This window comes from Pelobates fuscus, chromosome 3 (assembly GCF_036172605.1).
Source record: "Pelobates fuscus isolate aPelFus1 chromosome 3, aPelFus1.pri, whole genome shotgun sequence".
NCBI classification, from domain to species: Eukaryota; Metazoa; Chordata; class Amphibia; order Anura; family Pelobatidae; genus Pelobates; species Pelobates fuscus.
In genome coordinates, this window is record NC_086319.1 from 180,818,473 (window position 1) to 180,833,290 (window position 14,818).

Sequence of the window (14,818 nt, forward strand, 5' to 3'; positions counted from 1 at the left end):
TAACCTTATATTTGCAATCATTTTATGACCCTCTTGACATTTAACCCCTACACAAGTTTTGTGAGATCATGAATGTCCTAGCATGTCATCTGTCCTGAAGGGTTCCAACAATATATAAAACATAAATATTTTAATTAAAGTCTTATAATCACTACAAAAATGTAATTCGCCTGTATAAACTTGCAGTGGACTTTGAAGCGAGGACGCAGTTAATGTAATTGAAAGTGCAATGGAGAACAGGAAGATACTTTGCAGAACAGGATGTTTTCCACCTCTGTGACATGTTGCACCCTCCCCTTACATGGACTTTCAATTAAAAGTAAAGTAAAAGTGAAGTATTTAAAGGGACATTGTAAGCACCAGGACCACTACAGCTTAATGCAAAGACGTGCATAGATACTTTGCCTGCTCTCTGTGCACTGTAACTCTTACTTTTCTAAGTCTTCATGCCTTTCCTGATGTGGTCCGGCAATTTTTGAAGGACCAATATTTGGTGTCTTCATGCTCTGCATGTTGACACTAAACGCTACCCATAGAGAAAAATAAAGTCACTGCATCTCTATGAGGAGATGCTGTTTGGAGCAGCACAATTGCCCCATATGTGCACTAACCTTCCACAATACGGGGAAGGATTTGATTGGCTGAGGTCATCAGTGATAATCATCTCAGCAGGGGAGGAATGGTGGCCAGAGTGGGAACGACATACTAGGGGACAAAAAGTAAGTATGTATATATATATATATATATATGTACACTGCTCAAAAAAAATAAAGGGAACACTTAAACAACACAATGTAACTCCAAGTCAATCACACATGCTGTTGTGCACATGGGATAGACAACAGGTGGAAATTATAGACAATTAGCAAGACACCCCCAATAAAGGAGTGGTTCTGCAAGTGGTGACCACAGACCACTTCTCAGTTCCTATGCTTCCTGGCTAATGTTTTGGTCACTTTTGAAGGCTGGCGGTGCTTTCACTCTAGTGGTAGCATGAGACGGAGTCTACAACCCACACAAGTGGCTCAGGTCGTGCAGCTCATCCAGGATGGCACATCAATGCGAGATGTGGCAAGATGTTTTGCTGTGTCTGTCAGCGTAGTGTCCAGAGCATGGAGGCGCTACCAGGAGACAGGCCAGTACATCAGGAGACGTGGAGGAGGCAGTAGAAGGGCAGCAGGACCGCTACCTGCGCCTTTGTGCAAGGAGGAACAGGAGGAACACTGCTAGAGCCCTGCAAAATGACCTCCAGCAGACCACAAATGTGCATGTGTTTGCTCAAACGATCAGAAACAGACTCCATGAGGGTGGTATGAGGGCCCGACGTCCACAGGTGGGGGTTGTGCTTAGAGCCCAACACCGTGCAGGACGTTTGGCATTTGCCAGAGAACACCAAGATTGGCAAATTCGCCACTGGCGCCCTGTGCTCTTCACAGATGAGAGCAGGTTCACACTGAGCACATGTGACAGACGTGACAGAGTCTGGAGACGCCATGGAGAACGTTCTGCTGCCTGCAACATCCTCCAGCTTGACCGGTTTGGCAGTGGGTCAGTAATGGTGTGGGGTGGCATTTCTTTGGGGAGTCGCACAGCCCTCCATGTGCTCGCCAGAGGTAGCCTGACTGCCATTAGGTACCGAGATGAGATCCTCAGACCCCTTGTGAGACCATATGCTGGTGCGGTTGGCCCTGGATTTCTCCTAATGCAAGACAATGCTAGACCTCATGAGGCTGGAGTGTGTCAGCAGTTCCTGCAGTTCCTGCAAGATGAAGGCATTGATGCTGTGGACTGGCCCGCCCGTTCCCCAGACCTGAATCCAATTGAGCACATCTGGGAAATCATGTCTCGCTCCATCCACCAACGTCACGTTGCACCATAGACTGTCCAGGAGTTGGCAGATGCTTAAGTCCAGGTCTGGGAGGAGATCCCTCAGAAGACCATCCGCCACCTCATCAGGAGAATGCACAGGCGTTGTAAGGAGGTCATACAGGCACGTGGAAGCCACACACACTACTGAACCTCATTTTGACTTGCTTTAAGGACATTACATCAAAGTTGGATCAGCCTGTAGTGTGTTTTTCCACTTTAATTTTGAGTGTGACTCCAAATCCAGACCTCCATTTACATTTTTGTAACTGATATCAGTATACATTTAGATTACATCCATTAGGATGCTTACCACACACGGTGTTAGAAACACTTACAAAGCAGGCATGACTTTATCCTGCTGACTATGACACTCTGGCAATAATCCTCAATATGGTGGGTGATACTGCCTTTTAATAGTTCGGCCATCCCTACAGGGATGGCTCACCACATAGTAATAGTATTGAGCACTGTTTCATAGAAGACCTGAACGATGTGTCTTTGATTCCACTATACCTTTAAATTATCTTTTTTTCACGGGAGGATATGTTTAACTCTTGGTATTATTGGGGTAGCTATAAGTTCACAGGCTCCTCTCTGTATATATTTTTCTAGCTTTGTCTATGTTTGAAGCCTTACTTTGATAGATAGATACCTACTCGTATTCATTACGAGAATGTATCCGGATTCCGGAATAGCAGACCTAGTGCGCATGCGCAGTACGTTCCCATAGTGATGGGAAACGCGATCTACCAGGAAGTAACTGGAGGGCGGATCGTTAGACGCAAATGGCGTCTCGATCTCCATAGTGATCGGTAACGTCACGAGGTCACTCGGATCACGTGACAGCGCGAGCAATAGCCGGAAGGAGATGTTTCCCGGCGTTTGGCATCTAGAGGAGTCTATCATGAATTAGCTGGCGTCACACCTGAATAGTGAGTCCCAATCTAATTGATGTTCTTATTTAAGCAATGTATTTTCATTTATGTTTTGTATGCTGTCCTGATGAAAGCACACAAGAGGTGCTGAAACGTTGACTACGGAGTAAAGTAATATTTTTCTATTTATTTGAAAATCCTGAGAGTGCTGGTCTTTTTTGGCTTTATATATATATATATATATATATATATATATATATATACGAAAAAAATGCTTGTATCCTTGCACTCTGGCTTAACCACAAATTTAAGGCCCGGGTGCTTCAAAGCCATAGCCAAAAAGTATACATGTAAAGAAACGGCTTGCACTCACGGACTTGAGATATAAAAGTTTTTCTTTATTCAAAGCGTATCTATAAAATCATCATACCAACGTTTCAGCCCTCGTCCGGGGCTTTCCTCAGGATGAACTGACATCCAGTTCATCCTGAGGAAAGCCCCGGACAAGGGCTGAAACGTTGGTGTGATGATTTTATGGATACGCTTTGAATAAAGAAAAACTTTTAGATCTCAAGTCCGTAAGTGCAAGCTGTTTCTTTACGTGTGTGTGTGTGTGTGTGTGTATATATGTATAAATATACATCCAGAGATTCATACCTAAGAGTGATGGGAGTTAACTACACTCTACTACACACTCTTTGCAGTTGAAACCCTTAATTCAGACCCTCTCCAGCTATTGAAATGGACACATAACACTGTTTCGTCTCCACTGCTCTTGTCTCAGCATGGATTTCACTATATTTTGAAGCACTATCAAGTCTAATGAATACATAATAATTGTATACATAGCAGTTGATTTTGCTCATGGGTTTCTAGTTCATTGGGTTGATCCTTTTATACAAATTCACAACCAAGAGAAGGAAATTATTAAAGCAGCTATGCAGGGGAGTGTAAAGAAATGTAACTAATGGTTATTCAAAATATTACCAATTTGTTGGAAGGATCTATAAACTCATTCAGTGATTCACAACACTCCTTTCCATATTACTGTAGTCAAACTAAGATTAGGTGGCTCACTAGACAGTCCTGATATGGAAGATAATGCAGTAATGGAATGGGACAATACGGCATAATTGCATTTATTAAATATTCACGTCCAGTAGTTTGCTACTTCCTTTCAGTTTTAGGTTTTATCAAAGAATATAGTGAAGCCATTCATACTAGCGCTAAGTAATATGCCAAGCATTATCCAAAGTTGTGGTATGACTGCGACTCTGAGGGAGTAACGTTTGGCACCCCAAAATAACATAGTATTTTAACATATGATTATCTATATACCTCTAGATTGTAAGATTGTTCACGCAGGGTCCTCAATAACCACTTATATTTTGTTAAAACTTGTAATAAGTTTGTTTCTCTTTTTTTTCTGTTATAATCCCTCATTAAAATTGTAAAGCACTACAGAAAATGCTGATGCTAGACGAATGCCTGTAATAATAATATGCTTAACTAAAGATCCTGTTTTTGTAAATAACACCCAAAGGCAAATTCTTGGAGGAAAATAACACATACACAGTCCCTTAAATGTCTCAAATCTATGCTAGAAAGGCATCCAAAGCATACTGGTATTTTTCTAGATTCTAAGAACTGAGACATTTGCAAGAGGGCACTGACGCAGGTCAACATATCCGCTGACATGCTGTCAAAAAAGACTGTGTTTCACAGCCCTCCCCTGGGCTGGTGATATTTGCCTTAGTGCAGTGTTTCAATATTGCATTCTTATTAGTTTCCTTTGTTTTATAAGATCCCTGGTTTATCCAGAGACAAGAGCAGACTATGGAGCATGAAAAGAATCCAATCTCATCTCTCATCTGCTGACAATTCCTCACCCAAACGTCTATCTTACTACAAGACTGAAATTCCAAATCTTGTCTCTGCCCTCTTCCTTGTGATGCTTATACTGTTACCATGCAGCATTTTCATTGGTCACTCCCCTCTCTGATTTGCATAGCCATGCCCAATTCACTTCAGTCAGTTCTGGAGCTTGCTTTTCTTGTTTTAATGCAGTGTAGGGCTCTGTGCTAGGTACGAGGCATTTAATGCAGTGCGGGGCTCAGGGCTGATAGAACGGATTTAATGCAGTAGGGCTCTGTCCTAGGTGAACAGCGTTTAATGCAGTTCAGGGCTTTGTGCTGTATAGAAGACATTTAATGCAGTGTAGAGCTCTGTGCTGGGTAACAGGCATTTTCCTGCTGTGACAAAAAAGAAACCTGAAGATTAAGACCGGACTTTCTCTCTCTTTTGCATTCCTTGCAAGAAAAAGGATCCTGGTTATGCTGTGCCATTAAGGAGTGATCCACAGAAGCCATCACCTTATGAGAACACAAAATTAACTGCAGCGGTGCTCCTTTTCTGTTTAGTATTAGTGGTGCAGTATGAAGTGCAGTTATGGCAAGAAGAGGTAAGACAGCTGTTAGGACACTGGAAGATTTGACCCTGGATTCTGGTTATGGTGGAGCTGCCGACTCTATCAGGTCATCCAACTTGTCCCTCTGTTCTGATTCTCATCAGGTAGCTTATCCTCATGGAGGAAACTGTTGGTATCTAACTGACTCCATGCACAGTAGACACAACAGCTTTGACACGGTCAACACTGTCCTGGCTGAAGACTCAGAGGTCCTGGACTGCTCGGGACAGTGCTCCAGGCTGCCTGACCTTGAGGAAGTCCCCTGGAGCCTTGAAGAGGTGGAAGCTCTTTTGAAGAAAGAGCAAATGGTGGCTGGTCCCAGCAAAGATGTCCTCTCTAAGCTCTCTAGCCTTGTCAGTAGGGCTTTGGTTAGGATTGCCAAAGAAGCTCAAAGACTTAGCCTACGCTTTGCCAAATGCACCAAGTATGAGATCCAAAGTGCCATGGAGATTGTGCTAGCATGGTCCCTTGCTTCCGGTTGTACTGCTTCGGCCCTCAGTGCGCTGTCTCTATACAACATGAGCACCGGGGATAGGCTCAGCCGAGGCAAATCTATACGCTGTGGGCTGATATTTTCTGTAGGAAAGTTCTATAGATGGATGGTGGACAGCAGGGTGGCCCTGAGGATCCATGAGCACTCCGCCATCTACCTGACAGCCTGCATGGAGACATTGTTCAAGGAGATTTACAAGAGGGTCTTGGCAATGCCTCGCCCCGAGAAAGAAAACGAGGCCCCAAACTTTACAGCTGAGTCCTTCGAACAAGCAATCAGCAATGATTCTGAGCTGTGGGGATTACTACAGCCTTACCAGCACCTTATATGCGGTAAAAATGCTAGTGGTGAGTAATGGAAAGAGCTTAACTCTTTCAACTTCACAATGGTCCAGAAATGCTTTTTTGGGAAAATGTTTTCGTATAACAATATTGAGTTTAACCCCTTAAGCATCAGAAGTTCTTTCCTCTCTGGTCCACAGGGTTACGTTACAGACTGGGTGAGCAAAAGATTCCTTTGTAATGCACCCTTCCCAGTCTCCTCCCATGTCTGGCACTTAATGGGTTAAAAAAGATAATTTGTCATTCATATTGAAGGTTATTCACTAAACGTGAATTATTGGGAATTCAGAGTGATTTTCAAATTTTAGGCCAAAGTAGCTGAACTGAAAACAAATATTTCCAATTAGGATAATGTTCCCTAAAATGTGAAAATTCTGAAATTCTAATTAATGGATAACACTGTTTGATAATGGCTGCTGGCCTATGCTGTATGATGTCTGTGCATCATTTTAACTCTGTCAGTAACTTTATCTGTGGTTGCATAATATTGTTTCACAGCTGACTGCAGGATCTCCATGGTGCCAAGTGGTACATTGTACATTTGTAGAAGTAATGTCAGCAACTATGTGGTGCTGATGGTAGGAGGGAATGAATAGGATGATATTAGTCATTATACACTATGATGAGCTTGGTGCCTATGCACAATACACCTACATATAGCTAACAAGAAAAACACACAGAAGACATTGTGATCAATGGCTAGGAAATGTATGTGTATCTTGACCTGCCTGGCATGCCATTGGTACTTAAGGGGTTAAGAGACATATTTGTATGCCATAATGCTGACCTTGATTGCATTAATACAGACATAGGAATGTGAATTAAATGGAACAATTTCAGTATGGCTCCCAGGGTAGTAATGTATACAGAGTATTAACATATGCCAGCCTGTAGCACAGCAGCATGTATAAATATTTATGGTATTCACTGGTATCCTTATTGCAGTAGGTGTATCCTGTCTCACAGTGAAAGGGTACCTGTGTAAAGGAACACCCTGATGGGGACTCTGAGTATGTCTGTGTATGGGTGTTAACCCTTCGAAAACCAAAAAGGTTGCACAATATCTTTGTGGCACTCAAGGGGTTAAGGAGATCACAACGGAAAACTATACTAGTATTTTTTTTAATTCGCTACTTGTAAGCCTCTCATAGTATTCGGGCTCTTTCTCATTAACTGGACCCTGAAACAAATGAAAATCAAATAGTAATAAGAAACAAGACCTGCTACTCGATGGGAAAACATATGGTGGTTTTTTTCTGGTTTGGGATATTTGCTTGTGGATATGGTTTGGCTGGTGGTCTGTGTGGTTGCTGTGTTTCTCTGCTTGTTCTATTCAGTTCATTCATGTTAAGATGTTAATGGTTTCATAGCCTGCTTGTTTACGCATACTGGCACAATGGATACATGTTGCATCAATTTCTCTGCTATCGCCGCAGCACGCAGCATATGGAAGAGTGACTCGCTCTGCAACTTACACAATAATGTATGTCTCGTAACCTGTGTTTATATGCTAGCCACATCGTATCTACACACACCCATATTTTCATGTGTATTCTCACACACACACACACACACACACTCATATGTATAGATCTTTTATATATAGCTTTATCCACCTAATCTCACACACAAAAACATATACATATCTAATATAGATAAGTCTATTACCACATACGTAAACATTGCAGATATAGATATATATATACACATACACGTACGTACGTACGTATGTACGTACGTACGTACGTCTCTCCATCTCTCTTTTTATACAAATATTTATATGTACATAGGTGCACACACAGCAATGCATTTAACACATGTATGCACACACAAATATATGTATTTATATCATTCTGATCTATGCACATAGATATAAGATCTTCTGTTCCATCAGTCCCCTAATCCCTCACTACTAAGCAGGTTCTTAAATCTTATAGGAAAGACAGTGCACATCGATTTACAATTTGTGACTGCACACAATATATAATATTTGTCACCAAGATTCATGCAGCACAATAGCAGAGACCAGAAGACAGGAGAGAACCTAATAAGAAACATGTCATCAGGGAGCCTACTATGTATCATGTAAAACATAGTATGCTCCCTGATGACATACTATGCCTTTTTATAACACAGTAAAGATATACATGGCTGAGCCTTCACATTCCTTGTGCTAATGGCGGGTGAAAAGCTAATTTCATAACTCATCTGTAAATAACCAGATGGCATTTATATTGCTAAAGCAGGGTTAATCCACTTGTAACCTGCCAGCTGTACGTTAACCACAGCTCCCATGACCAAAATCCAACCGCATGGCATGTGAGGAGGAACTCTAAAGATCTCATGCCATGAAATCATGACCATGTTAGCTTATCTTTGGTTTGTTCAATGGCCATGGAACTAATAATACAACTCCCATGATGTGCATCCAGCCCCTCCTGCCCAAAGTATTTAGGAATGCCAAAGCAGCTTGATATTCCTGTGCTACAGATTGTTTGACACATATTGGTATTGTGCAAGCAAGGGATCTCCATCCAAAACCCACCAAATGTCTTTGGATCGCAATTACCCTTAGTAGAGACTTGTAGCCTAAAAAAACAGTATGGGCCAAGGCTTACCACACCTTCTCCCAAGCAAACCTTGCTTAATTTCCTAAAGAAAATCTGATGTCACTCAGAGCCACTCCTATTTCCTACACTCATTTATTCATACTTTAGATAAGTAAAGCATTTTCAAACAAAATCACTTTCAGAGAACAGAATGTGTTCATCCATTATAAAAATCAGAAATATGACACAGAGAGATTAAAGACAGTGATACCCACTGCCCATGTGTGAGAATTCGGGTTGTATTACACACAAATTGAGTTAAAAAGCGTGATCCTAAATTTACTTTAACTTTCATTTATTGGAAGTGCATAGGGCACATTTCAATGATTTCAGATGATTCTCATTGTCATAGAATGTGACGGCAGATAAGAACCATTCGGCCCATCTAGTCTGCCCAATTTTCTAAATACTTTCATTAGTCCCTGGCCTTATCTTATAGTTAGGATAGCCTTATGCCTATCCCATGCATAGATTTCAAACAATACCAGGCTCTAACTAAGCTAATAAACTAACCAGTATGAATATACTGTATTATTTAGTCCATAAATCATACCAAATACTCAATTTTGTGGAAAGGTTAAAAAAAAGTGTATTCTGTGCAGTCAACATATTGGCTCACCAGGATGTTTCATTCTCCAAATTTTCAGTTGATAATATTGTGGGATCTTCAATATCATTTCCATGCTGACATTTTCTAAACTCTTTGATGCATCAATATTTCCTTCAAAGTGGTATTTCAGCCTTCAGCATGCGTCCTGATTTTTGTACACACTCTGTGTACAAATGCCACTGGAATCATAACTTTGCCACTGTAGGCATAAGCAAGCTTATCACATGCAGGGAAACACCATCACAGATGGTAAAATACTGCAGCAGATGCTATAGTTTCTAATTCATTGTAAATTATTTTGATGCTTTCTCTTTAAAAGTTTAATTCAAGACTTTGTTCATCCGAGCAGACCCTGTAAGTCACGACCCTGTAATACCTGGCCTTCAGGTATTGCTGAACAATTTTCCCAAGATTCCCTTCCAGCCAACAGTACATTTATTTATTTTTTTACCAGTACTGAGTAGCGAATTCTGGGAGTCCAAAATAATTGGTGATCCATGGTGTCCTAACTCAGATAAAAAAAAAAAAGCAACCTGTTATTAACACCTTGAGAAAATGGCTAGCATATCCGTTAAACATGGTCAGACCTGAGTTACCATAGAAACTGGGATACTGCCATATTCAGCTGAAAGTCAATTGGCTGGTGGGAGCATCTGAATATGGGTACTACTTTGTTTAAAAGATTTGAAAGATACTTAAAAAATAAATGGGGAATCAACAAACATTGCTTGTATGGCTAAAACTGTATCCGGCTAAAGTTATATACAGAGTGAATAGTATGAATAGAATGAGTATGAGTATATTCAGGTGACTCATTTGTATAGTTATCTCATGAGATAGAATCAAAACCGTCTTTCTTGTAAAAACAAAATAGCTCTCTGCACTCAGATATTGCAGATCAATAAACTGATTAAATAAAGCGAGTATATCTGATACACACTGGGCTAGATGACCACAATGTGAAACAATATAGAAAGACATTTTTGTAACAGATTATCTCTAATTAGATTAGGGCTAGATATCCAAGAAGCAATGAATTTGCCTAGGAGAGCACATTTTTTGTATCTGAGTATAGAGGTCAACCAATGTACAAGAGTTAAAGGAAATTATACCAGTGGTGGTTTTTAGACTGACAATTAGCCAATAGAGAGACAGCTGTAAAAATATTAAATGAAATTATTCCCCATCAAATGTGAAATATACTGATTTTTTTTTTTTAAAACAACCACATGCTACGGTGGTTCTACGCCTCATATGTGTTCTCTAGAGAAGGGCTTGTGGACACAGTGATTCATATTAGGACTAATACTTCTGTAGGTGTTGTGTCCCCCACGTGTTTTAACATTTTGACTTTACTTAATTAGTTGAGCCACAAATTATTTGGAAATTCCAAAATGATTTAGTGAATAACTAGTTTCAGTTTAAAAAATATTAGCTTTGATAGATTCATATTTAAAAAAGAGCTAATGTGATCAACATGTATATTTACTAATAAATAAAGGTTGAATGTCTGTGATATTAATGCTAGTTACTACACTGCCTTAGCAAACAACAAAGAAAGAACACAATTTATTTTATATTAGCTGTGCAGGGCTGTATAACATGTGCCTATTTTAAGTTAATCAAAGCTGTACTTTCACCCTCGGCCCCTCAAAGTGAGTATCTCATTAAGATAAAATCTTTTGAAATACTAACATTGTGTTGGAATTTCACTGAAATTCCAACCAAGTCAAAAGATATACTGAGACAAAGCAAGGACTACTTTGTCTCAGTATTTTGGCGGCGCCCATGTGGGATATGTTCATGTAAGTTAAACTCATCTTTGCATGTCTGAAACTTGGCCAAGCACTATTTGCCTCTAAGAAAAGACTGATTGGCAGTTAAATCGCAAAAGGGAGGAAGGAACGTCATCAGAACATGGGTCATGCATGTCAACAGCTTGGCCCTGAATTCTATCATCTGCGATGAATGAAACATTAGATATATCACCTCATTTCCCCAAAGCCTATAAGGGAAATTTTGGAATGAGCAGCAGAGCTCATATAAACCTGTTCAGTGTCTATGCACACATTGTAATCATCAAGATGTGCTAAACATTTTTAAAAAAGAATGCAGACCCCCAGGCAATATTCATTGGAAACATAAACATTTTAGCACACCTCTAATCCCACACATGCTCTGGGACCTGCAATTCATCACTAGTTCATTTCAACTGAAGGCAAAGACAGAACGGGTCACTAATTTAAAACCTTTAGACAATACTAAGAAAATATTGGCTACCTTGTCGTTCACTACATCTACAGATAATTCAGAGAACAAAACTAATAAAAATATTTTTTAAAAACCCAACATATTTATATGAACTGTATTTAGTTTATGGTTAACTCTTTATTGGTCTCTTTTAAATGTATCATGGAGAAATGTATTTAATAAAGTTAGCTGGTAAAGCAAATGCAGTGTTTTCCCTCTTTTGACTGTTTCAGTGCCTGGCTGTTACTTTATGGATTTGATCTATTATGTGTCATTCAATCTTGTTTTGTTTTTTTCTTTTTCTTGGGTTATATTGGTTAGATATTTGATTATAGCTATGTTATGCATGGAAACTATAACTATTACTAAAGTTCATATTCCATAGTAAAGCTTTCTGGTTGCAAGTGTAATTCAGTGTTGCATTGTTTATTTAATTCTGTGGTGGTGATCTTTGATTTTTTGTTAACCCATGACACATAAATGAATAGAACCCAGAATATATACGAATTGAGTAATATTGTGATCAGTAAATACATATTTCATATTTCAAAAGAAATAGTTGATGTATGCTCTCGATGCTCTAACAGCACTAAAAGGTCGACATAAATTAGGTTAGAAGGAACAACAATTGAAAGGAGTACTTTTCAGTGTTAATTTATATGAGAGAGTTCGCTGTGGTCTTTTATGCTGATGGATGCTTTAAATGCGAAACTGTTTATGTTATGGTAGCTGCCAAACCCCAAGGCCGAGGCGAGCCATGACATTTTTAGGATATCAGCTACAATGAAAACATTTAAATCCACATACTGAACAAAATTCCTAAAATTAACAGTTAGGGATGTGTTGGTACTAGCAAATGCTTAGGTTTGTAGTACTGTTTACACCATGAAATTGGAAGCAGCATATATAATCTGTGAGGCTTTCCCCAACCACATATTAGAATTTTCTTTTGTGAAAAACAGTTTGCTTTTGCACCTCTGCAACAAGCAGCTTTCCAAAACCCCATTTACCAATATTTTCAGATGCGTATAATTACAAGGAGTCACCTGCAACTTTCCGTTGTCTGTTGAAAGTTGTCTTACTGCTTCCACGAATGTTCCTCGCCACTCCGGCAATAATTCATACGCCAGCTTTTGCTCGTGTGCATCTCGGTATAGACATTTTGCGCTTACGTCCAAATTGTATTGACACAGGGCGCCTCTTGGGTACATGTGAATGAAGTCACGAATTATACAAACTCTGTGAATTGCTGGTCTCAGGTGTCCTGGCGCTCCACTATAATGTCGCCCAATCTTATACAGCCATTATTATTTAAATACCATCCTTTCCTGTCCCAATCCCCTTGTTACAGTTCTTGTTCAGCCCAATAGTGCATTTGTGATATTTTTTTGATTTCCTGTTTCTGACCTTGAATTGATTACCATTTATCTTCTTCACTGTATCCCCGAAGTTTGGCTGGTGTACATTTACTCTATTTTCTTCAATCTCTCTGACCATTACGTTAAGCCTGGCCACTCTAAGGTCCGGTAATATGGGTTGTAGTAGTCTTTGTTGTAGTTAAGGGTCTGTGTGTTTGTGGTCCCTTACATATATTTTGACAAAAGCACTTTGATATTGTCCCAGCCAACAGAAATTAAAGCTCATAGGCAGAAGTAAAATTGTTTTTCTTTGAGAAGTAATTAGAGGTGAAAATGTATCACCCTTTTAACCCCTTAAGGACACATGACATGTGTGACATGTAATGATTTCCTTTTATTCCAGAAGTTTGGTCCTTAAGGGGTTAAAGGTTTTCTTGGGTTTTATTGATTCATTCCTATCTCCAGTATTGTTACTGCTCCACTGATTTCTGCAACTGATGAGATCTGTTTGCTTTAATTGCTTACAATGTATATTAGGAACACTTTACTTCTCTTTTCAAGTGGAAGTCGTGATTTGGCTCCAAAGTTCTCCCTTGACATAGATTTTCCATTCTCATATTCTTATTCTTTCCCTATGGATTTGTAATAGCTTAGATCTGGCAAGACAATATTGTTCCCAGGCCTCCTTTTTCAGTTCAGCTACTGCTCATTTCTCAGTGGATTTGGTGTTTTTTTTTTTTTTTTTGCAAAATCTTTACAAATGACATTCATTTAAAGCAGCAATGTAGAAGTGCACAGTTATACATAAATATAGAACTGATGTTATGTTGTGGTGTTCCTGGTTGTCATCTTATCTTAAACGGTTAAACTGCTTAGGAATTGTTTAACCCTAAAGTGCTCTAAAAATACCCACTCCCCTGGCCCCTTTGCCTCCTCCTTCGGCCCTAGCTTCAACGAGGAAGCTTTTCCATTGACGCTGGTGGTAGGCTGAGAGTGTCAAGTGATGCTCTGTAATCTCCCAGTACCTCCTACACATTAAAGAGGACAGTGAAATATCCCTGTACACACAGGGCCGTCTTTAACGCGGGGCAAACAGGGCAGATGCCCGGGCCCAGTTACTCCTGGGGGCCCAAAGCAGCTGCCCTGTGGGCCCCGCTGCCCTGATCTATTTATTCCCCCTCCACTCCTATGGGCCTGCCCGTGGAGCCGGGGATCGCACACAAAGGAGACCCACCAGGTGGCCCATGCCCTTAGGGACACCCGGTGGGCTTGTTTTTGCTGTGGCCCTTTAACAGCACGACTGGGCCCCATGCTTTTCGGCAGCTGGCTGTGAGGAAGTGACAGCCGCGAGTCACTTCCTCCCACAGAGAGATAGAAGCCGCCCGGGAGGAGCAGGCAGTGAGGACGGGGGTTCCTCACTCCCATCAGCCTCAGGCACCACACTGGACCCCAGGGAAGCCACCCTCCAGAAAAAGGTAGGAAACTGGAGGGTGGGTTTAAAAAATGTAAATTGTACATGTGTGTGTCAGTATGTCTGTGTGTGTGTGTGTCAGTCAGTGTGTGTGTCAGTATGTCTGTGTGTGTCAGTATGTCTGTCAGTGTATGTGTCAGTATGTCTATGTGTGTGTGTATGTCAGTATGTCTGTGTGTGTGTGTCAGTATGTCTGTTAGTGTACGTATCTGTGTGTGTCAGTATGTCTGCCTGTGTGTGTGTGTCAATATGTCTATCAGTGTATGTATCTGTGTTTGTCAGTATGCCTGTCAGTATATGTGCCTGTGTGTGTCCGTATGTCTGTCAGTGTATGTGATAGTATGTCTGTCAGTATATGTGCCTGTATGTACCAGTATATCTGTCAGTGTATGCGTCTGTGTGTGTGCCAGTATGTCTGTCAGGATATGTGCCTGTGTTTGTCAGTATGTCTGTCAGTGTATGTGTCTCTGTGTGT

At 40.4% G+C, this 14,818-nt stretch overlaps 1 protein-coding gene across 1 annotated transcript in view; it reads left to right on the forward strand.

Moving 5' to 3' along the window:
* The first annotated feature begins 4,770 nt into the window (after window positions 1–4,770).
* Window positions 4,771–14,818, forward strand: part of ABTB3 (ankyrin repeat and BTB domain containing 3) — a 257,031-nt gene continuing 246,983 nt past the window's right edge. The window contains exon 1 of the mRNA XM_063447789.1: window positions 4,771–6,051. Within this exon, the coding sequence (XP_063303859.1) occupies window positions 5,193–6,051 (859 nt within the window). The 5' untranslated portion in view covers window positions 4,771–5,192. The remainder of the gene's footprint in view (window positions 6,052–14,818) is intronic.